Source organism: Hemiscyllium ocellatum, chromosome 14 (assembly GCF_020745735.1).
Source record: "Hemiscyllium ocellatum isolate sHemOce1 chromosome 14, sHemOce1.pat.X.cur, whole genome shotgun sequence".
NCBI classification, from domain to species: domain Eukaryota; kingdom Metazoa; phylum Chordata; class Chondrichthyes; order Orectolobiformes; family Hemiscylliidae; genus Hemiscyllium; species Hemiscyllium ocellatum.
In genome coordinates this window covers 39,266,391-39,291,434 of record NC_083414.1, presented here as the reverse complement: position 1 = coordinate 39,291,434, position 25,044 = coordinate 39,266,391, and the positions used below count along the sequence as shown (strand labels likewise).

General features: G+C 40.2%; 1 protein-coding gene across 3 annotated transcripts in view; it reads right to left on the bottom strand.

Annotated features, from left to right (window-relative positions):
• LOC132822357 (receptor-type tyrosine-protein phosphatase gamma-like) overlaps positions 1 to 25,044 on the bottom strand; it is a 695,764-nt gene that overhangs the window by 378,644 nt on the left and 292,076 nt on the right. For all 3 annotated transcript variants that reach the window (XM_060835658.1, XM_060835659.1, XM_060835660.1), the window contains 2 exons: positions 24,354 to 24,533; positions 4,028 to 4,176 (listed from right to left, as the gene is read on the bottom strand). In XM_060835658.1, the coding sequence (XP_060691641.1) occupies positions 4,028 to 4,176; positions 24,354 to 24,533 (329 nt within the window). The remainder of the gene's footprint in view (positions 1 to 4,027; positions 4,177 to 24,353; positions 24,534 to 25,044) is intronic.

Sequence of the window (25,044 nt, the reverse complement as noted above, 5' to 3'; positions counted from 1 at the left end):
GTGTCCTTGTTATCCAGATATTCCAAGATGAGTGTAGGGCTAGCGAGATGGCATCTCCTAAGGACCTACTGCAATAGTGGCAAATTATAGCAGATCAAGGTAATTTGAGAGGCTTGAGTTGATGTGTGCCATTAATAATCTTTCAAGGCACTTCATAATCATGGATGTCAGAGCCACAGGCAGTAGTCAATAAGACATGTAGCCTGATTTTACTTTGACACAGGAATGATAGTGGTCTTCTTGAAACAGGTGGGAACCTGACATCAGAGTAAACAGAGATTAAATATATTTATGAATATTCCAGCCAGCTGCTCTGTGCAGGATCTGGGTGCACAGTCAGAGGTTCCATCTGGGCGAGTGACTTTCTGTGAATTCACCCTCAAGAAGGCCAATCTGATGTCTGTGGTGGTGTCGTGGGTATAGGTGCAGCCGAGGCTGTCAGGGAGGGTGACATCACTTCAATGCCTTCTATTCAAAACAAACATAAACTGCACTGAGCTCATCAGGGAGGGATGCATTGCTGCCAATATTTTTACTCGACTTCATTTTGTAGCCTTTGTAGCTGCTGCTGGAATATCTTGAAAGTTTTTTGCATATTACAATAACTTACTCAATGTCTGCACTCTTGCATGAAATCCTGTGAATTAGATGGGCTTATGTCAATTTCTTGAATTGGCAGCACCTTTTTGGCCTTTGTATCTGACCCTAACTCCCTATGGTAGTTCAATTTCTGATGTCAATTTTATATTTCTCTGCTTGAACTGCTGAAAAATGTTCCAGCATCTTTTATTCATTCAGATTTACAACTCTTACAGTATTTTTTGCTTTGTGCTACCCATGCTTTTGTTTGGGTATACAGGTATCCCCTGCTTTTCGAACATTCGCTTTATGCAATTTCACTTTTATGAAAGGGCTACATTAGTACCTGTTCTCATGAATCCAAAGAGAATTTTCACTTTTATGAAAAATGGTGAAACTTTTTCCTATATAAACCATGCACCTTCGCTTTACGTCATTTTCGGCTTGCGAAAGGTTTGCTGGGAACATTACTTTCAGATAGGGGAGGCTACCTGTATATCCTCTATACATTTTATTTGGGACATTTCACTTTTTTTGATACTTTGCAGCTTGTGATTCTGACTTTAAATCTCAGTAATTTTTAAAAAAATGTCACAGAGCACTAATTTCTTTAAGCCCACTCCCTATCTTGCTTAAAATCTTTGCAATTCTACAAATACAATGTTATAAATTGTCAAAGAAGCATATAGTTTGGAGGAAAAGACTGGAATCAATTGCTCTAGACAAGCTCCACACTTCCAATTTCTGAAAAAGCAGGTTGATACCGATCGCTTCTAAAGCTAATAAAAACAAGTTTTTTTTAACCTCACACTGATCTGAAATGTTACCTGTTTACTTATAAAACAGGCAGTTGACATGCATTCTAATTCTTTGTGTTCACATTCCTTCTAAGATCCTATAGGAGGATCTTATAGCATAAGGTCAGGAAGTTTCCAATTCCGCCTCATTGAAAGTCTCCTGTGTTTCACAAGGTGAGAATAGGGGAGCTTATTAAGAATCACACTGTACTTGGTAGGAAGCCAACACACCAGATTCCCAGGCAGCTAAGGGAAACAAAATACTAATTGCAGGAGCTGAGCTTGTTTAAAAGGAACAAAATCTACATTTGCCCAACCAAACATCTTTTAGTACTTTATGGAAATTCATGAAAATAGCTTATGAAATTATTTGAAGGTGGGGTGGAGAGAATTATTATTGTACTGGCTGGAGTAGAATCATAAACCATTCATTAGGAACAGATTTACAATTTTGCTACACTGAGCATCACAGGTAACTTTCATGGTCTGTAATGGGCAGTTAAGAAAAATCTTTTGAAGCAAATCTATAAATTCAGAGTATCTGCAACAACATATATGCAAATATAAATCTTCACGTTGTATTAGAATCAACTCCTGAAGGTGCTACTTGAGTTTTAATCATATCATCCCTTCTGCGTGTGTATCACAACACCAACAGTTAATTAGATGTTAGCATAGGAACCACATCTAAAATCAAACAAGTTGGTGTCTGCAGCTGATGAATGTGGAGGCACTTATCTATTGAATCATTTGTAAACAAATAAAAGAAACTGCGGGGAATACCTATTAAAGGAATTTTTGCATCTTGTTTGGTAACTATGCAGATTTTACTATGATGTGGCACCAGATCAACTTTCAGTTTCTGCAAAGTTGGGTTGATGAAAAATGTAAACAAAACCCTTCTATTCATCTAAATGGATCCAGTCTGGTTTCTGACACATCACAGGGTCTTGTCAATCTAAAATCAAATACAATGCCCAAATGTTCTCTAAATTTGCATCACACCATCAATGTTCTGCATCACAGAGGAGTTGAGCACATGAACATGTTTACATGTACACAGAGTTTCCAGTGTCATAATGGAAAATGCCAACTGTTCTTTCATATCCATTGGGGCTGGGAGTTGAAAATTAAGTGAGTAGTCACTGCAGACCGCTTTCATTATCATCTATTATTGGTTGATTACACAATTAGATTGTTGAAGGTCTCACAGAAGATTATCTGTTCAGTCATTTAGAAAATGACATAACAGTCTAGGCTGGCCGGCAGAGAGGGGTTGAAGGAAATTATGTCTGTTTTCATAAATTAAAAAAAATCACTGGAAACTATCAGAACATTCATATTCTAACCACTGCAGCAGGTCAATCTTTAGCAGACAGAAACCAATGAGTTAAGTCATACACTGCTCCCAATGCTCCAGGGAACACAGCCGCAGCCTATTCAGCCTCTCCCTATAGCTCAAATCCTCCAACCCTGGCAACATCCATGTGAACCTTTTCTGAACTCTTTCAACTTTCACAACATCCTTCCGATAGGAAGGAACCAGAATTGCACACAATATTCCAATGCCTAACCAATGTCCTGTACAGCTGCAACATGATCTTCCAACTCCTATACTCAATGCTCTGACCAACAAAGGAAAACTTACCAAATGCCTTCTTGACTATCCTATCTACCTGCGATCCACTTTTAATGAAATATAAACTTGCACTCAAAGGTCTCTTTGTTCACAACACTCCCTAGGACCTAAACTTTAAGTGTGTAAGACCTGCTCTGATTTGCCTTTCCAAAAAGTATTATTTGAATCAATTGGCCTGAGCTCATCCAGTTCCCAATGGATGCCACCCTACAGCACAATAGTGAATATAACAATATTAATTGCAATCTGAATTAAAGAAGATACAAGAATGACAGGCATAAAAATAAAGAAGATTCTCCTTGTTACAATTCTTAGTTGGTCTGCTGAAACTGGAATTGAGAAATGTTGATGTGGAGCCTTATGGTGGTCATGTACCTATCCTGAACTAAGAGGCCAGGTTCAAGTCCCACTGGCTCCAAAGGTAGGTAATAACATCTCTGAATAGGTTGATTTGAAAGAATTGGCAAAGAATTTTTTAAAAACTTCATTTTTAAACCTAATTGTGCACAACTTTGTCACGGAGAAACAAAAATGGGCGAATGGTAATGGTTTCTGAACACAGTATGTTTTACGTGATATATGCAATCTTCCATATAGATCATTTAGTACAATACTAATATAATACTTTGATACCTTGAATAGCATTTCCTTCACAAATTTCTCAGTAAAATCTAAGCCATGTAAAGATGTAACAATCTGCTTTGTCATTTCATGTATTGCAAGCAATGTTATGAATTTGCCTTGGAAATGAGGATTTGTGCTTCTTCTACATCAACGGCCATCTGGGAAAAAAATTTATACCTGAGATATTGGGAAAGAGCCAGCCTTCAGAGCTACCACTACATAGACAAAGTAAACTAAAAAATGGAAAATAAATGTGAATACTGATCTGTGATGCAAATCAAGTTCCAAGTAATTCATGAGTAAACTAATCCAACTGACAGTACTAGTGAAACAGGCATATTTTTATTCGATGCAAAATAATATCTCACCAACTTGATGCCTTTCTCACCTCAACTGGATATCTTTTTCCATCAAGACTGTGCTCAGAACCTGGAAAACCTCCATTCTGACCCCAGTGAAATTCTAGTTTCTCTGCTTTAAGCCTGCCTGGAAGATCAGCTCCACTGACAAAATAATCATCCTTCAGTAGAACAGCAACTGTAAGACAATAAGACAGAAAAAGGTTTGTTAGCAGGTCACTGACATAAAACAGGTTGAACTCATATCCGTAATTTGCTAAAAATGTGAATGCACTTGCGCACATACACATTCTTTCCAAACTATTTCATTTGCTGTGGTCACATGTTCTGTCAACCCTTTATATTCTTCACATTTATTATGGGGTTTGACATTAGCTTATCAAACAACCTAGACACTGAACTCCAATAAATCATTGTGTAAACAGGTTTTTCCTTGTATTTCTTTTTCCTCAGAGACTGAAATCCATAATTCAGACATTTTATTTTTGAAAAATGTGTATCAAACTTTATGTACTCAAACATCTCTTACATGCTTTGATGTCTTTATTCAGAACTTTACTCAAAAGGTACACCCTCTACCAACAGGCTGGATTTGGATAGTTTGCTCTGAGTGGACACCTGAGCTAATTTTAAATTACAGAGTCTGAGCATTACAATGTACATAATTCCCCAGAGTACAGCAGTTCCTTTCTATAAGGTGAATTGATTACATATTTCCCTTCAGGTTCCATTGCTGTGATCAAAAGGTTTTCTTCAAACAATTTTAAAACAAGTAACAGCAGATTTCAAAAGCCTTAATAAAATCAAAGTTATATTGAGTGATTTAAACTAACCTGTGAATTGGTATAAACAAATATGAAAAGGTAGGGAAAGTTTTCTTATTCTATACTCTTTGTTTAATCAATTTGAATTTTGAAAGTAAATAAAATTTCTTTGAGGGTAACAGAAAGAGGAGGAGGAATACAGAGGGAAAGGGAGGAACAAAGAAGGTTGCAGCCTTTCAAGTTCTGTTTGGTGGGGTAGTGAAAAAGAGTGGGTGTGGGTATGAAAGTGATGATTAAAGGAGAGCTGAATGACAGCAAAGCAAATTCAAACAGAGGAGATAGAGACAGTAATGGGAATGAAGGACTGAAAGAAATGAAAGAAGTAGGCGGAAGGTAAAGGAACACGAAATGTGAATAGAGCCACTGAGAGCCAAATGTTGCTGACGTCATACACTCTAAATGCATTCTACAGCATTACTGGTGATTCTGACCACAAAATTCAACCGTTCTTTTATTATCTCCACTTTATACCTGTAAAACGCAAAAGAGACCAAAGAGAAAAGCAAATAAGTAGACAGACAGGCAGGAAGGAAGACAGGCAGAAAACAAGAGAAAAGCAGCAAATGAAAGGATTAAGACAGGTCAAGAGAAACCATATTAAATGAGAAAATCCTCCAAATGACAGGAGTACTCCATGATCACTCTTGCAGGGACACTAAGATCTTCACATCAAGGCAAACAATACTAGTAATACCAAGCTGTCCCCGACATGCTCACACCTAACTCTCTCCACATACATGTTGGTAGCCGCCATGGAAAGACAAGACCTGCAGAATGCTCAGTGCCGCTGAAAACGCATTCCATCACTTTAGCCACAGTTACTCAGCATCATTGGAAATTTGATAATTTCCTGATGGCTGATAGTTTGTTTATTGTGGACTCTGAAGATCTTTCACTGAAACTTCCTGAGGTGAATGTTTCACAAATCTGAGCCTAAAATTTTTGAATTCTAGTGACCAGTAGATTTCTCTGCAAACTCTCCTGGTTTGCAAATTTCGTATACTAAACCTTCTACTGAAATGAGTTGTTCTCTGACCTCCTAGATGAGAAAATAAATTAGTTTCTAAATTAAACACTGGTCTTCTGAATTTAGATTAGAGTGGTGCTGGAAAAGCACAGCCAGTCAGGCAGCATCTGAGGAGCAGGAAAATTGACATTTTGGGCAAAAGCCCTTCATCAGGACTGAAGCAGGACTGGTCTTCTGAACTCAATTTTAAAAAATAAATCTTCCCAATTTTAGGTTTTCTGAACTTAGGATAAAGTTATGTTTTCTCTTCCTATTTCAACACCAACAATAAACATCTTTCACTGTCATCTGCTCTCCAACAAAATGCTGGACTCAATCACTGTCTTAAAAAAAAAGGCTTTGAACAATTTTTTGCAAAATAAAATGCTTCAAAGAAGTAAATCACCATCCACCACCATCTGTTCTGAAGTCCTGACTCCAAGAATGATATTAGTATATTTAAGTTACATACCTTTTAAAGCACAAAAAATACAATTACTTCCGATACATTCACTGGGTCTACCTGGACACTGCTCCCAACATGCTGCCAATAGTACAGATATCAGGGCATGTTTGATCTTACTCCTCAGTAGAATAAGATAAAGTCACCATAGTGCCAGAGGTTCATAGTGTTGCTGTTTCATTAGAGGGACATGACTGTTGATGAGCTGAACCTGAGGATTACCATGCCTCAGTCGACGAGTGAGGTTGAGAAGGCAGAACCTTCATGCTAACTTCAGGCGTACAGGAATTGGATATTGTTGGTGTCACTCTGCAACACACACACAGACACAGACAAACAGACAGACAGACAGACAGACACACACGCACACACACTGCTGATGGTCAATTTAATGTAACATTGCACATCATGACTGACATCACACATCTGCCAACTGAGAAAAACTCACAAGCTGTTTTAAACTATTTGATTTCACCTCATTTACCATGCCAAAATGACATGCTCAGTCAACTTACTGTTTGTCTTCCATCTTAGAGGCCTAAATAAAACAACCTTCTTGTGCAAGTTCTATCCATGGACATGCTTTGGATAAAAGAACAAGCAACACAAGAAGTCATTAACATGTTCCTTGGTAACAAACACCACCTGTCAAATGGCAGGCTTTGAACTATTATGGTGAGAGTGATCCTTGCTAAACAGGTTCAGAATAAACCAGGGGCTTGCACAACAAACCTCAACCATTTGGACTTTATGCACATCTGGAGAGACACCCACAAAGCTGCAAATTAATGAGCATCTCGTCTGGACTAAGTGTGAAAAAATAATCTTAAACTCAGAAAATAAGGAACTTGTTGCTTTACTTTGGCAAGTTCCATCTTCTAACTAAAAAACAAGGCAGATGAGATTAGTTTAGATTGGCATCTTGGTCAGCATAGACATGGTGGGTCAAGGGCCTGTTCCTGTTCTGTATTGTTCTATGCTTTAAAATTATTTTAGTCATCATACTTTGGCAAATACAAAGTTTGCTAACTTCAATCAAATGTATGTAATTTTAAAAGATTTTTTCATTTGCAATCTAGTCAGTCATAAATTTATTGCAGGAAAATGTAATTTAATCCATCTGATTTTTATCCAGCACTTAAAATTACACAGATCACAAATTTACATTTAAGCTGAGGGAGCTGAACTGTTTTAAACGTCCACCAACTATGCAGACCCAAGGATGGAAGCTTTAAGACATGTGTGTTGGTTCCTAAATTGCTGTCTTTACTCAAAAACCAGAGTAAGAAATGGAAATAAGTTTCCCGACAAACAAAAGGGTAATCTTACATCTAGATGGGGCTCGGAACTGCAACAGTATTACTTTGAATTGCTGTTGGGCTTTTAGGTCTTCTATTCTCACAACTCACTTCCCAAAGAGGTCTTACAGAATGATGACTGATCCCACCATCTGTCAGGTCTTAGTGCAGAATGTGTTAGAGATTGGCTAGAGACAGCTAGCAGCAACATGTAAAACGATCGCCAGGAGGTAAAAGTTCTGAGGCCTTTTTTTTCGGCTAGAGGTAATTATTGCAACAACACCAAAGGTATAATACTCTTTTCCTTATACATGGTGAGAGATGATTTCTCTAGAACCAACTCACTGTATTATTTCCCCTTGAATCTGTCACTAATTAAGGCCCTTCAATGGTTAATTAATAGCCACTTCAGGGCCTCAACTCACCATTTTCCTGATTGGTAAATCAATGAATTGGCCATGCTAAATTGCCTGTAATGTTAGGGGAATGGGCAAGGCGGATTGCGCTTCGATGGATTGGTGTGGACTTCTTGGGCCGAAGGGCATGTTTCCAAACTGTAAGTAATCTAATCTCTCACCATTGGATTCCCCCAAGTCCTCAATTATAGTCTTTAGGATCCACATGCTGTGAGCCTCCAATTGGCCAGCAGATTCTGGTGACCTTGTGCTGAGGTCTGCAATCTACCAACAAACTCTCTTATGCTCTGCTTAAGAATCTTAATGAGCTGATTGGCAGGTGGGTTATTTTTAGATTAGCTTACTTTCAGTGTGGAAACAGGCCCTTCGGCCCAACAAGTCCACACTGACCCGCCGAAGTGCAACCAACCCATACCCCTACATTTACCCCTTCACCTAACACTACAGGCAATTTAGCATGGCCAATACACCTGACTTGCACATTTTTGGACTGTGGGAGGAAATCGAAGCACCTGGAGAAACCCACGCAAACACGGGGAGAATATGCAAACTCCACACAGTCAGTCACCTGAGGTGGGAATTGAACAAGGGACTCTGGCGCTGTGAGGCAGCAGTGCTAACCACTGTGCCACCGTGCCGCCAACCTAACACACACACCTTTTAAAAAAGGAAATTTCACCACAAAGCTCACTTGTTGAAAAATGGTCCATAGTTAAATCAGGGTCATTGAATTTATTTTAAAACTCTAATCATTCCTTTAGTGTCTGTTGCTACTGTGTGTATTAGCTAAGGTTCCAACTGAGAATTAAAGGCATTCCTGAAAATTTCATGACATTAACATGGTCCTGCCTTGAGTTAGCCAATTCATCCATCCTTGTGATACACTGCCTTCCCATGCTAGTTAGCAAGCAAAAATATTCAATTACCCTACCAGCTGATGCTTGATTATCCAACTTACAGCTTCCCCTTCACAGATTTTCAATGTTTTTATTTCTGATAAAGAGAAATGTTGAAAGAAAATTGTAAGAAAAAAACCTGTGAACATCCTTCGCCCTCTCGGGTTTCATAAGGAGTATCCTGAATGTTCAAATACAACTTCTCAAGGTTCCAGGCCATTCACAGAGAGTTGACAATCTTAATATAAGATAAATCTTGCAGTTTACGACATTTTACATAATCTATGTATGTCAAAACAATAACATAGCCAATTTTAAGTCCAATGCTGTCATCCTTATTTTAACCATAAATGTCAGATAAATGATAAATGTCAGAATGTCTGGCTGGAAGATTCCTGCTGACCTCAGGGCTTGGTTGAGTTCTCAGTTAGGCATGGCATTTGAAGACATAATCCAAAGCAGGTGAGACTTTCATTATTCTATAGGGCAGGAAGACAGCTATAGTCCGTAGTGGTCAGGCATGGTGCATGTTAAATGTACATTTGCGATGTCAAGGCATACAAAACTATTGGCCAGGTGCTGGAAGTTTAGATTAAAATAGTTACATGGTAGTTGATGGTCTGCAGAGACTTGATGGGCTGAAGGGCCTTTTTCTGTGCTTGTATACCCCTACAGCTCTACGTTAAACCATTATTAAGGAGATCAAGGTTGAAGTCCCGTGTGCTTTAGAGGTGTGCAATAACATCTCTGAACAGGTTGATTACAAAATATCTAACCCCAGGCTGAACAAATGATCCAAGTGCCTTGAAATCTCATAGATTTTTCAGGTGAGTATTTTAAGCCTCTTTGTAATTTTTTTCTAAATTAACTAATTAAAATATATAAGCCTTAATGTCAATTAATTGTTTTGGACACATCTTTACACTCTTCAATAGGAGTCTCTGAGCTGGTATTGGAGAAAGAAGAGTAGTTTTGGAGAATTTTTTTTAAATTTCAAAAATATATTTTATTCATTAAAATTATTTGGATCTCTTTACAATTGGTCATGCCATTCTTGTGCACACATTACATTTCTTTACATACAGATATCAAAATTTATTTTTCCTATATAAATGTACAAGTCTGTACATTTACTATCCAACTCTTCTGCTGAGGAGTCAGCAGAGCCAAATGACTGGGTGTGCCCCCTGTTCTTCTTAGGCAGGCAGATGATACAATGTGGTCTTTCCCCACCGCCCCTTACCGACAGCTGCCCCAAGCTTCAGCGCGTCCCTCAACACGTAGTCCTGGACCTTGGAATGTGCCAGTCTGCAACACTCAGCCGGGATGTCACCCAGAGAGCGTCCTTCACCGTGTTGATGATCCTCCAGGCACAGTTGTTGTTCGTCTCGGTGTGTGTCCTGGGGAACAGACCGTAGAGCACAGAGTCCCGCATCACGCGCTGCTTGGGACGAACCTCGACAAACACCACTGCATTCCTCTCCAGACTTCTTCTGCGTAGGCACATTCCAGAAGGAGGTGTGTGACAGTCTCGTCTCCCCCGCAGCCGCTTCAAGGGCAGCGTGCGGTGCAGCTGAGAGTCCAGGCGTGCATAAAGGATCTTACAGGCAGAGTCCTTCTCACCACCAGTCAAGCCATGTCTTGGTGCTTGTTGGAAAGTTCTGGAGATGAGACATTCTGCCAAATGGCTTTGACAGTCTGCTCAGGGAACCGTCGATAGGAACTGCCCTCTCCTCTTCCCAAAGTGTCTCAAGGACACTATGTGCTGACCACTTCCTGATGGACTTGTGGTCAAAGGTGTTTTTCTTCATAAACTTCTTCACAAAGGACAGGTGATATGGAACGGTCCAACTACTCAGAGCGTTCTGTGACAGTGAGGCTAGGCCCATTCTTCGCAAAACCAAGGACAGGTAGAACCTCAGTACATATGACACTTGGTGTTTGCGTACCGGGGATCCACGTACAGTTTGATGCAGCCACACACAAAGGTGGCCATCAGGGTGAGGGTGGCATTGGGTGCGTTTTTTCTCCCGTTGCCCAGATTTTTACACATCGAGTCCCTTCGGACTCGGTCCATCTTTGATCTCCACATAAATTGGAAGATGGCCCGGGTGACTGCAGCAGCACAGGTTCTGGGAATAGGCCAGACCTGTGTCACGTATAACAGCAATGACAGTGACTCACACCTGATGATCAGGTTTTTTTCCCGCGATGGAGAGCGACCGTAGCTTCCATCTGCCCAGTTTCTGTGTCACTTTGCTAATACCCTCCTCCCAAGACTTGGCGCACGCCTCAGCAGCCCCCCCCCCCCCGCCCCACCCCCGAACCAAATACCCAGCACCTTCAGGTGGTCAGTCCTGACAGTGAAGGGGATCGAGGATTGGTCAGCCCAGTTCCCGAAGAGCATGGCCTCACTCTTGCCTCGGTTTACCTTGGCCCCCGAGTCCCGTTCGAACTGGTCACATATGAGAAATACCACTTTCTCAAGCTGCCTTCAGGCTGCACTTTGCTTTCCCTATGGCATCCGCAACTGTATATCTTCAGAGGTCACCTTTTAGCACATGAGTTAACAAAGGCTCCTCTTAATAAAGTAGTCTGTGGTATTCGAGTAAAAAATGAGGTCTGCAGATGCTGGAGATCACAGCTGCAAATGTGTTGCTGGTCAAAGCACAGCAGGCCAGGCAGCATCTCAGGAATAGAGAATTCGACGTTTCGAGCATAAGCTGATGAAGGGCTTATGCTCGAAACGTCGAATTCTCTATTCCTGAGATGCTGCCTGGCCTGCTGTGCTTTGACCAGCAACACATTTGTAGTCTGTGGTATTCCCCCAGTGACATTTCTACAAGGTGTGAAGCTTGCCTAATACTTATATTGGAAGTCTCCTCAGAAGCCCTTCAAACTAAATACACCAGTTTGTGACTTGCAAGATAATGCTTCCACATACATACCTACTATTACTTCTCTAGATTAAAGGACAACATATTGTATTTTAGGTGTCATTTTTACGACACAATCTAATGAGTGGTAGCATCCTCACTCTTGCAGCAATGGCTGCCAGATGGTCACTTGAATGAAATTTTAATCCCAGAAAATGAAATGATTAAATCACAGGCAACCCCAAGATGTGCCAAAAGCTGTGCATCCGTTTCCTTTTTTGTAATTTTCTCCTCTGACGATTATGGTTAGCTCTTGAGAAGCAGAGCATTTATGTGGCGAATCTCTTACTACAGTTCTTGGGAAACTGGAACGCCAGCTCTCTGGAGGGTGAGGCTACGTACTACAGAGAATTCAGATTCTAAAGTTAATGTTATCTACCAGCAGCGGGTGACAGACGTGCAGCAGGAATTGTTAGGTGCACTGTAAACAGCCTGTCAATGAGCTTGTGCACAAAAGAGCTGCGCATAAAGAGGAATTCACCTCCAACTTATTTCAGGGATTTATGCAAAGCATATAGATCACTGTGTCCATCAACACATTGTATCTCACAGCCCACATCCACAGTTTAAAATTCTACTCTGGGCATTCATTATTCCATTTGCTCCACTATTCTTCACGCTTGCAGTTCCCATAACTTCCTCATGCTGGCTCATAATTATTACTGAGAAACTGTATTTAACTTATTCAACCATACTGAAAGGGAATTTCTGCCAAAAGCTGGTCTTATCAGTGATGCTCAAATCCCACGGAAGAAACTAAGTTAGTGATTCTAATGTTATACCATATGTTGCACAGTGCAAAAGTGCACATCTTTGCCTTCGTAAAAATAAATGCCAATGGAAGATATCTTGTTGGTCTTCTAAGAAAAAGTGAGCTGAATGTTTCTGGAAATGGGTTGGAACCTGTGATGGCTGGGAAAATAATGGCAAATAGCATTGGGATGCACACCCCTGAGGAATCTTTTAGGAATTGGCAGGTAAGAAAATCAGCACCCTGTTCCAATGGGGAATTTAGCCAATAATACAACAATGGGTCAAATCAGGAATCAATGGAGATAAAAATGTTCCTATCAGCGGAACAGCCCCATTCTTCATCTTACCAGCATTCCACAAGGTAGCTTTGTGGTAACAAGCTGATGAGGTCATTGACACCACTTTTAAATCCCCCTTCCAGAGCTGAGGGTCAGCAGGCCAAAGCCACTCCATTAACAATCCTATGAAGATTTTTTTTATTTCAAAAATATATCATAAACAATCCTATGAAGGTATTCCCTCCATCCATACTGACTATCTTATAATCCTCTCATAGTCTCCCACCTGCACTGGTAGTTACACTTATCCTGACACTCTAACTGGTCATCCTGACTGCACAGAACACCCTTCTTTCCTAAGTGGGCAGAATGCTTAGAAGTGATCTGTTCATTGACAAGCTTTGAGACAATCACATAGGTGGACAGGAGACAAACATAATCAGATCAGGACTCACACATGGTTCTAATGGCTGTTGGAAAATTTGCATACACTTTGTGTCAGTCATATATCGTTTTAAACTTCTGGGTCATGCTTCAAAAAGCATTTGAAAGAAAAAATGTACTCATTTGATGCAGCAGAAAAAAAACGTGATCTTATTCATCAGACTCATTTTTTTTAAAAGAAACATGAAAGTAAGTTAAAAGTTTGACCTGCTGTCCAATTAAATTCTGACCTCAAGACAGTGGACACTGAATAGCAATTAGAATTTACAGCTAAGTTTACCATAACACTAGCATCTTAGCAACAGAAAAATACCATTGGGTGTTTTAATAAAGCACTTATAAGAAAACAAATAATTTTATTGGAAATAAAAATACCATAGAGAAAGCCCATGAAACATTAAAGAATTGCATTCTAAATCACCATGAAAATAAATAATGCAATCAGGCACACACAAAAATAAACACATTTATATTCAGTTTATGAAACCTCATCGAGAAATGAATTGGAAAAGCTAACAAAATGATTGACTGATAATGAGACTTTCCATCAATCCTTTCAAACAAAGGCCACACTAAGAAATTATCCAGGACTATTATGAATATTAATAAAATAATAGGATTCAAAATATTATGCTTCACACAGATATTAAGATTGTGAACAATGGTGTGAAACATGTATACAACAAAGGTGTCAACTACAAATTTAGATCCAGATGTCCAAAAAATGCCACAAAAACTCTAGAGGCAAGTTGCCAAGTTGCAACTAAAATATATGCTTTGCAGGCCCAAAGGTTTAATTTATCCCATTCATAAATGAGAAGATTTACTTTCAGATCATCCATTTTTAAATCTAAAATCAATAATTAATTAGACCACTTGCCATAATTTTTTTGATCGAGATGAATCATTAAAAGGATAATTTTGAGGTAGCAGAATCTGGAATGTTCTCAGAATTATTAATTTACAGTATATTATTCCATATAGTCAAGTGTAATATAACCATTTTCAGTGTTATTTAACAACAGGTTCATGGTTCATTTCGAGCTTTGTACTTTGATGGTGATTGATTGTTCCTGCTTTCTTTCAGATTTATTGCCCATCGCTAATGCTCTGGAGAATGTGATGGTGAGCTATCTTCTTCATCTACTGCAATCTCTGGGGTGTAGGCACAACCATTGCACAGTTAGAAGGAATTTGGACTCAGTGACAGCAAAGGAACAGTGATATATATCAATGTCAGGTGGCTTGTGGCATGGAGGGGATCTTGCATGTGGTTGTATTCCCAGATATCTGTTTCCCTTGCTCTTAGAAATGGCAGAGATTGTGGGGTTAGAAGAGCTTTAGTCAGTTACTACAGTGTACCTTAGAAATTGTGCACACTATCATCACTTTAAGTCAGTGTTGTTAGGGTACCAATCAAGCACATTGCTCTGTTCTGGATGGTGTCAAGTTTTTTTGAGCATTTTGGAATCACACATTCGAGCATATTCAATAGACAGGAAGTTAGTTATTCACTATAGAAATCTTAATCCCTTACCTGCTTTTGTAACAAGAGTATTTCCATTGGTTGGTTCAGTTCAGTTTCTAGCCAATTTTTAATCTTCAGGATGATGATAATGGAGGATTTAGTGACTGCACAGCCACTGAACTTCAAGGAATAATGTTTAGATATGTCATGTTGGAAATGGTCATTGTCATACACTTGGGTTATTCTCCATATCGTACTGCATTTGGACATGGACTGCTTCAGTATCTGGGGAACATTGGCAAGCATCCCCACTATAGATTTAATGATGGAAAGAAGGTCTTAATAAATCAGCTGAAGATGGTTGGGCATAGCACATTACCCCAAAGAGCCCCTGATGATGTCCTGAGGCTGAGTTCATTGACTTCAACACAACCATCTACATTTATGCTAAATATTGCTATAGTCAGTTGAAAATTTTCCTCCTGATTCTCATCAACTCCAACTTTACTACACCATACTTTATTGAATGTTTCCATGATGTCAAGGGTAGCACCTCTCCCTAGATGTCTGGACCTCAGCTTTTTTGTTCATATTTGGGTCAAGATTGTAATGAGGTCAGGAGCCAATTGGCCCTGAAGAAGGGCTTATGCCCGAAATGTCGATTCTCCTGCTCCTTGGATGCGGCCTGACCTGCTGCGCTTTTCCAGCAACATATTTTTCAGCTCTGATCTCCAGCATCTGCAGTCCTCACTTTGCCCTGGTGGAACACAAACTGAACGAATAGGTTACAGGTAATCCCTGGTTTGTGAAAGGGTTTTATTCTGGAGCTCATCTGCAAGTCAGAGCTTGGATAACATAAAATGGCTGTTAAGTTCAGGAAATGTTTGTAAGTTGGGTCTTTAGAATTACAACCGTGTTTGGGATCACTTTCATAAGTACCAGAATACATATGTTAATGCTCATAAACCAGGGACTCCATGTATTCCTTTCCAAGTTCTGTCTTCCATCCTATGAATGAGCCCTTCCGTCACATTGCTGATAATTGAAATTAGACTGACGAGGCAATAATTTGCATGTCTGGATTCCTCCTGGTATTTGTGCACGGGACATACTGAGTTGATTTTCCACATTATCAGGTAGATGCCAGTGTTGCAGCTGTACTGATACAGTTTAGCTAGGGTTGTGGCAAGTTTGAGAGCACATGTCTTCTGTTCAATTGCTGGAACATTATTGAAGCCCAAGCCTTTGCAGTATCCAGCATCTTGGCCATTTCTTGATATCACATGGAATTATTTAAGACTGTCATCCATGATATTCAGAATCTCAGGAGTAATCTGAGATGGATCATTCAGGATGTAGGTTTGCTCGCTGAGCTGGAAGGTTCATTTCCAGAAGTTTCGTCACCCTAGTAGATAACATCTTCAGTGGGCCTCAGGTGAAGCACTGCTGATAATCCCCTTTCTATTTATGTGTGGGTTTCTTTGGTTTGGTGGTGTCATTTCCTGTGGTGAAGTCGCTTCCTGTTCTTTTACTCAGAGGGTGGAAGATGGGGTCTAACTCGATGAGAAAAAGAACAGAGGATGATGGTCAAGGAGAGCTTTTGTGATTGGAAGCCTGTGTCCATCAGGGTTCTGTTGGGATCAGTGTTGGGTCCATGCTATTTGTTATATGTATGTATATATAAATGATTAAGTCTGGAATGAAGGAGAGTTGATCAGTAAGTTCACAGACGATAAGAAAATTGGTGGGTGGTAAATAGTGAAGGAGACCACATTAGATTACAGAGGGGATAGACGCACTAGTCAGTTTGGCTGATCAATGTCAAATGGAATTCAATCTGGACAATTGTGAGGTGATGCACTTTGGCAGGACAAACAAGGCAAAGGAATAAGGATGACCGACAGGACTTTGGGAAGCACTGAGGATCAGAGGCACCCTGGTGTACACATCCACTGGTCCCTTAAAAGAGCAGGACAGTTAGATAAAGTGCTTAAGAAGATATAATGAGGTTCAAAGTTTGGGAGAAGATTTGTAGCTTGGGTGCTCATTGTTGTGGTTCTGTTTGCCAAGCTGGGAATTTGTGTGTTGCAAACGTTTCATCCCCTGTTTAGGTGACATCCTCAGTGCTTGGGAGCCTCCTGTGAAGCGCTTCTGTGATGTTTCCTCTGCCATTTGTAGTGGTTTGAATCTGCCATTTCCGGTTGTCAGTTCCAGCTGTCCGTTGCAGTGGTCGGTATATTGGGTCCAGGTCGATGTGCTTATTGATTGAATCTGTGGATGATTGCCATGCCTCTAGGAATTCCCTGGCTGTTCTCTGTTTGGCTTGTCCTATAATAGTAGTGTTGTCCCAGTCGAACTCGTGTTGCTTGTCATCTGAGTACATGGCTACGAAGGATAGCTGGTCATGTCTTTTTGTGGCTGGTTGGTGTTCATGGATCCGGATCGTTAGCTGTTTTCCTGTTTGTGCAGTCCTTGTATGGGATTTTGTACACGACATTGGTTTTGCTCGTGCTGGGTATCGGGTCCTTCGTCCTGGTGAGTTGTTGTCTGAGAGTGGCTGTTGGTTTGTGTGCTGTTATGAGTCCTAGTGGTCGCAGTAGTCTGGCTGTCAGTTCAGAAATGTTTTTGATGTATGGTAGTGTGGCTAGTCCTTTGGGTTGTGGCATGTCCTCATTCCGTTGTCTTTCCCTTAGGCATCTGTTGATGAAATTGCGGGGGTATCCATTTTTGGCGAATACATTGTGTAGGTGTTCTTCTTCCTCTTTTTGCAGTTCTGGTGTACTGCAGTATGTTGTGGCCCTTTTGAACAGTGTCTTGATGCAACTTCTTTTGTGTGTGTTGGGGTGGTAGCTTTCATAGTTTAGGACTTGGTCTGTGTGTGTGGCTTTCCTGTATACCTTTGTGGTATACAGGAAGACAGCTAACGATCCGCATCCATGAACACCAACTAGCCAAGAAACGACATGACCAGCTATCCTTAGTAGCCACACACTCAGATGACAAGCAACATGAGTTTGACTGGGTCAACACTACTATTATAGGACAAACCAAACAGAGAACAGCCAGGGAATTCCTAGAGGCATGACACTCATCCACAGATTCAATCAATAAGCACATCAACCTGGACCCAATATACTGGCCACTGCAGTGGACAGCTGGAACTGACAACTGGAAGCGGCAGATACAAATCAATGTAAATGTCGGAGGAAACATCACAAAAGCGCTTCACAGGAGGGTCCCAAGCACTGAGGATGTCACCTAGACAGGGGACGAAACGTTTGCAACACAAATTCCCAGCTCGGCGAACACATCCACAACATATAATGAGGCATTTTGCACACTATTTTCATCTAGCTCATATTTCTTGGGCAATATCTAAGTACAGTTCATTAGAACTATTTCTCCTGCTTGCACTTTATCTTTTAAAATTAACTTTACTCAAAAAAATGGATCTTCAAGTTAGAAAATGTCAAGGATAATTCATTGCTCCGATATGGCATACTTAAGAGTCATTATGGCACATTTACAGTACTTCACAGTAGTTCTGCTGTGCCAATTGTAACTCTTAGTACTGTCGACACTTTTATTTACCTAGTGGGTCCAGTTTCTAAAGCACCAAGTAAATAATTGACCAAAAGCAGGGGCCTTGACTTTCTTCACTAGTTGAAAGTCCTGTGCTGAAGCCTGATCATATCACTTTCATGAACAAAGCAGAAGTGAAAGCTTTGAATTGCAGCCTGTCACAATCAAAAATATGCCAAACTCTACCAACAGGCTTTTTTTTTGTTTTTGGGAGAAAGCTACTTCTAGAGTTACAACTCAGCATCATTTCTATGATGGTGTCTCCTTCTCAGAACAACATTTGTATTGTCCTGTTTATTTTGACACTGATAGTAAAGCTACAAAGTAAGTTGGGTATTAGACCAAATATAGCCACATATTTCCTATCAGAAAGCCACAGACAAATTACAATTCTAACCAAGAATTGAAACCTTAAAGTCTGCTTCAGCAATTACATTTCCTGACTAATTTCCAAGACAATTTAACATTAACTTTCAGTGGCAATTACATTTGCACTGTACACTTTGTCTTATTTCAAAAGTTACTACTTCAATACTGCAAAGGCTTTGCACCATAATTTGCTGAAAATACTTGAGGTATACTCATATTAATATCTTAAATATTCAAACATTACAGCCTCAGTGGAACTTGGTTTCTTGTAATGCTGTGCCACTTCCTCAAAATAAACATGAAAGAATGGAACAAATGGCACTAACATTAGCAAGGAATCTGAAAACTTGCTTAAGTCCAGTCCAAATTGTGGAAATTTTCACAGAGTTGGTCATATGTACAACATTCTGGCAAATAATATTGCACATCTAATCCGGGTTTAGAACAGGACTTTGAATTCACTTCCAGCATGGTATTTTATCTGGTACAGTAATGTTTATGTTATCCCTTAGAACATGCAAAATTAAAAGTGAATAACTTTTTATTTAAGAATCCATAAAACCTGTATTACATCTAACAAACATATTATATATTACACATGTAATATTTTATAGCTAAGAAACATTATGCTTAGAGGCACTTAAGTGTCTGGGTGAAAATCAACCTATTAAGTAACAGAGAGCAGCCTTCTTCTTGTAGCATGCCATGTTTCAACTGATCCTAGTCAAGCTGAAGTCTCAAACCTTTGTACCACATGCTATGATGCAGTGATGATACCGTTAGCATATCTCTTAAAGGGTTGCTGAGACTCAGTCTGTGAGTCATAACACAACACATTCGTTTCTCCCATTATCACAACCAACAGGCTAATCAAGGCAGAGCCAGAAAGTGAGAGGCAATATACAATACTGAAAGTGTAGCATATTAACCTCACCTACAAAAATATTGTCACCTTGCATGGGCAACATTAATATCTGACTGCAATAAATCAGAGAACATTATTTTAAAATAAAGTATCCAAAGACTGAGATAAAGGGGTCATTTTCATCTTCGTCATTTAGGTAATGAACAACTCTTTGCGAAATTGCCTGATTTTTATATAATTCATATTGGGGAAAAAAAACTAAGAAAGCTCAACTTCATGCCTGAAAAGTGAAGATGAAAGTTTCATTGATTTGTGTTGAAGACAGATTCATAGAGTCATAGAGATATACAGCATGGAAACAGACCCTTCGGTCCAACTCGTCCATGCCGATCAGATATCCCAACCCAATCTAGTCCCACCTGCCAGCACCCAGCCCATATCCCTCCAAACCGATCTTATTCATATACCCATCCAAATGCCTCTTAAATGTTGCACAGATTAAATCAAAATCCAGAGAAAAAGCTATGTTTTTGATTGGAATTAGGCATGGCCCTTAGTAGAGTGATATGTTCTTTTTTGTCGGATGTGGGAGTTTAGGGAGAGTTTATGGGTTACTGAGGATTTTATCTGCAATAAATGCCGTTGGTTGCGAATACTATCGGATTCTATTGGAGATGCAGTTAGAGGCAATGAGGAATTTACAACAGCAAGGGGATGTAGTGGATTGCAGTTATGGGAAGGAGGGTAAGTCTCAGACACCTTTACATAGACAGGTTAACTCCAGGAAAGGTAAGAGAGATAGGCAGGTAATACAGGAGTCTTCTGTGGTTATCCCCATTTCCAACAAGTATGCTATTTTGGAAAATGTCGGGGGTGATAGATTCACAGGGGAACATAGCATGAACAGCCAAATTTCTGGTATTGAGATTGACTCTAATGTAATGAGAGGTACATTGGGTTCCAAGTGATTGATTGAGTTAGGGGACTCTCTAGTCCGAGGTGCAGGCAGATGTTTATGTGGCCAGCAGCGAAAAATCAGAATTGTGTGTTGCTTCCATGGTGCAAGGATCAAGGATGTCTCAGAGACAGTGTAGAATGTTCTCACGGGGGAGAGGAGCCAGCAGGAGGCCATTCTGTATATTGGAACCAACGACATAGGAAGGGAAAAGGTTGAGATTCAAGGGAGATTACACATAGTTAGGCAGGAATTTAAAAAGGAGGTCCTCGAGAGTAATAATATCTAGATTACTCCCTGTACTACGAGCTAGTGAGGGCAGGAATAGAAGGATAGAGCAGGTGAGGAGCTGGAGTATAGGAGAAGGATTCACATTTTGGATCAGTAGAAGCTGTTTTGGGGTAGAAGTGACCAGTACAAGAAGGACAGTTTGCACCTAAATTGGAAGGGGACTAATATACGGGCAGGGAAATTTGCTAGAGCTGCTTGGGCGGATTTAAACTAGTAAGGTTGGGGTGGTGGAGGGGGAACCCAGGGAGATAGTGAGGAAAGAGATCAATCTGCGAGCAAAGGTGAGTCAAACAGTCAGGGCAGACAAGGAGAAAGCAGAGAATAAGGTAGGACTGATAAATTAAATGGCATTTATTTCAATGCAAGAGGCCTAACAGAGAAGGCAGATGAACTCAGGGCATGGCTAGGAACATGAGACTGGGATATCGTAACAATTACAGAAACATGGCTCGGGGATGGACAGGACTGGCAGCTTAATGTTACAGGATATAAATGCAATAGGAAGGATAGAAAGGGAGGCAAGAGAGATGGGGGAGTGGTGTTTTGATAAGGGATAGCATTACAGCTGTACTGAGGCTGGAAATACATCCAGGGAAGTTAGTTGGGGGAACTCAAAAATAAGAAAGGGATAATCCCCTTATTGTGATTGTATTATAGACCCCCTAAGAGTCAGAGGGAAATTGAGAAACAAATTTGTAAGGAGATCTCAGTTATATGTAAGGACAATAGAGTGGTTATGGTAGGGGATTTTAACTTTCCAAACATAGATTGGGACTGCCATAGTGTCAAGGGTTTAGATGGAGAGGAATTTGTTAAGTGTGTACAATAAAATTTTCTGATTCAGTATGTGGATGTATCTACTAGAGAAGGTGCAAAACTTGATCTACTCTTGGGAAATGCAGGGCAGGTGACTGAGGTGTCAATTGGGGAGCACTTTGGGGCCAGCGACCATAATTCTATTAGATTTAAAATAGTGTTGGAAAAGGATAGACCAGATCTAATGGTTGAAGTTCTAAATTGGAGAAAGGCCACTTTTGACAGTATTAGGCAAGAACTTTTAAAAGCTGACTGGGCACAGATATTTGCAGTTAAAGGGATGGCTGGAAAATAGGAAGCCTTCAGAAATGAGATAACGAGAGTCCAGAGAAAGTATATTCCTGATAGGGTGACAGGAAAGATTAGTAGGTATAGGGAATGCTGGATGTCTAAAGAAATTGAGGGTTTGGTTCAGAAAAAGGAAGCATATGTCAGGTATAGACAGGATAGATCGGTGAATCCTTAGAAGAGTATAAAGAAAATAGGAGTATACTTAAGAGGGAAATCAGGAGGGCAAAAAGGGAACTTGAGATAGCATTGGCAAATCAAATTACGAAGAATCCAAAGGGTTTTTACAAATACATCAAGGACAATAGGGTAATTAGGGAGAGAATAGGACCCCCCAAAGATCAGCAAGGCGGCCTTTGTGTGGAGCCGCAGAAAATATGGGAGATACTAAACGAGTATTTTGCATCAGTATTTACAGTGGAAAAGGATATGGAAGATATAGACTGTCGGGAAATAGATGGTGATACCTTGCAAAATGTCCATATTACAGAGGAGGAAGTGCTGGATGTCTTGAAACGCATAAAGGTGGATAAATCCCGAGGACCTAATCAGGTGTACCCAAGAACTCTGTGGGAAGCTAGAGAAGTGATTGTTTGGCCTCTTGCTGAGATATTTGTTTCATCGATAGTCACAGGTGAGGTGCCAGAAGACTGGAGGTTGGCAAACGTGGTGCCACTGTTTAAGAAGGGTGGTAAGGACAAGCCGGGGAACTACAGAACAGTGAGCCTGACCTTGGTGGTGGGAAAGTTGTTAGAGGGAATCCTGAGAGACAGGATGTTCATGTATTTGGAAAGACAAGGCCTGATTAGGGATAGTCAACATGGCTTTGTGCGTGGGAAATCATGTCTCACAACTTGATTGAGTTTTTTGAAAAAGTAACAAAGAGGATTGGTGAGGGCAGAGCAGTAGATGTGATCTATATGGACTTCAGTAAGGCATTCGACAAGGTTCCCCATGGTTGACTGATTAGCAAGGTTAGATTGCATGGAATACAAGGAGAACTAGCCATTTGGATACAGAACTGGCTCAAAGGTAGAAGACTGAGAGTGGTGACACAACACTGGAGGTGTAGTGGACAATGAAAAGGGTTACCTCAGATTATAACAGAATCTTGACCAAATGGGCCAATGGGCTGAGAAGTGGCAGATGGAGTTTAATTCAGATAAATGCGAGGTGCTGCACTTTGGGAAAGCAAATCTTAGCAGGACTTATACACTTAATGGTAAGGTCCTAGGGAGTGTTGAACAACACTTTGCTGAACAAAGAGACTTTGGAGAGCAGGTTCATAGCTCCTTGAAAGTGGAGTCACAGGTAGATAAGATAGTGAAGAAGGCGGTTGGTATCCTTTCTTTTATTGGTCAGAGTTTTGGGTACAGGAGTTGGGAGATCATGTTGCGGCTGTACAGGACATTGGTTAAGCCACTTTTGGAATATTGCGTGCAATTGCAACTTTTAAGAAGCATTTGGATGGGTATATGAATAGGATGGGTTTGAAGCGATATGGGCCGGGTGCTGGGAGGTGGGACTAGATTGGATTGGGATATCTGGTTGGCATGGACGGATTGGACTGAAGGGTCTATTTCCATGCTGTACATCTCTATGACTCAAAGTTGGATTTGGAAACAAAAGAATTTTCCTGACTGGGCACACCAGCCTCGGGAATGAAAATTCAACCCCTAATTTTAATCTGAACAATCCATTCTTACAGCAAAGTAAACATCACTTGTGGACAGTAGAACACGTTGACAGTCCTCACAGTTTCCATCAGAGAGAAAAAGATATGCGCTGGCATGCTATCCCATTCATGTCATGAGAAAAGTTTCAAGTTTCAGTTCATACGAGACTAAGTTTTGCTTGTGGGTACAATCTTTTTGTTGTGAACATGAGTTCAGAGTATTGGGAGGAAACCTGAAATGTAACAACGTACATGCCTCCTCGAAGTATTGCTCCCGATTGTCTGTAAACTTGTTTCCTGAAGCACTAAAGTGAGTTGTGGTCGCTTAGATAAGAAATCAAATTGATATTTAAACTGCTTTTGAGGGCTGACTTGCATAAATTACATTTAAACAAATCTATTTATAATTGCATTTTCAAAGTTCAGGAAATCACCCACCCTATAAAGAGATAAATTGCATGTATAGTTGCAATTAGTTTACGGAACACGTTGAAGTGATTCAGCAATGCAAACTTAGGACCACATAGCATACTGCACCAAAAATCATCAATCTGCAGTAACCGTAGACAACATCACTATCGTGATATAGTTTGAATAATGTAATACTTTATGATTTTTAGTTTCTTACCGCACTAGCTTCTTTTGTGTTTGATTTCATTTAAATATCCCCAGATAATTGACGGTAGTTTAAATAACCAGAAAAACATTGGCTATTCATACTAACAAACTTACTTGTCTTTCCAGTGTTTTTCATACGGGTTCTATTAGAAGACTCAATCTCAAATCCCTCAAGATGTATTTGCTGCAAGACATCCTTCTCATGAGTCTTCTGATCTACAATATCAATTGGGGACTGTTTGATACCAGAGCAATTCATGTAAGATGTGGCCCAATTTTCTGGTCCATAGGTTCCTGAAGGGAAGAAAGTATAATGCCATTAAAAAAAACATTATTTACAAGGTAGAAGTTATCCATGTTTTTGTACACAATACATTTCAAATATCATTCATAGGGTAGCTAAATGGGTCTGGGAGGGCTGCTCTTCTGAGGGTCAGTGTGGACTTGATGGGCCGAATGGCCTGGTTCCACACTGTAGGGATTCTATGGTCACCCCCTTACCAGAAACAAAATACTTGTTTCTGTCAGATTTGGTTGAAAATAATGAATGAATCTTCCTGGTACTGCAGAGGCAGAATTAAAGGGGCAACTGGGAGCAAAGATTGAGAATAGCGTATCAATGTATTGCCAATCCAGGTGATCCTGGAAGAGATACTTAAACAACAGAATCAACTAATTATGCAACATTGACAGGCAGCTCTTAAAGATCAATTCAGGGTCTGAGGAGAATGGGATCTTCTCAACCATGGAGCAGACTCTCACAAGTTACCTAGCTGAGGGCCTGTTTTATTGACCCTTTCCACCC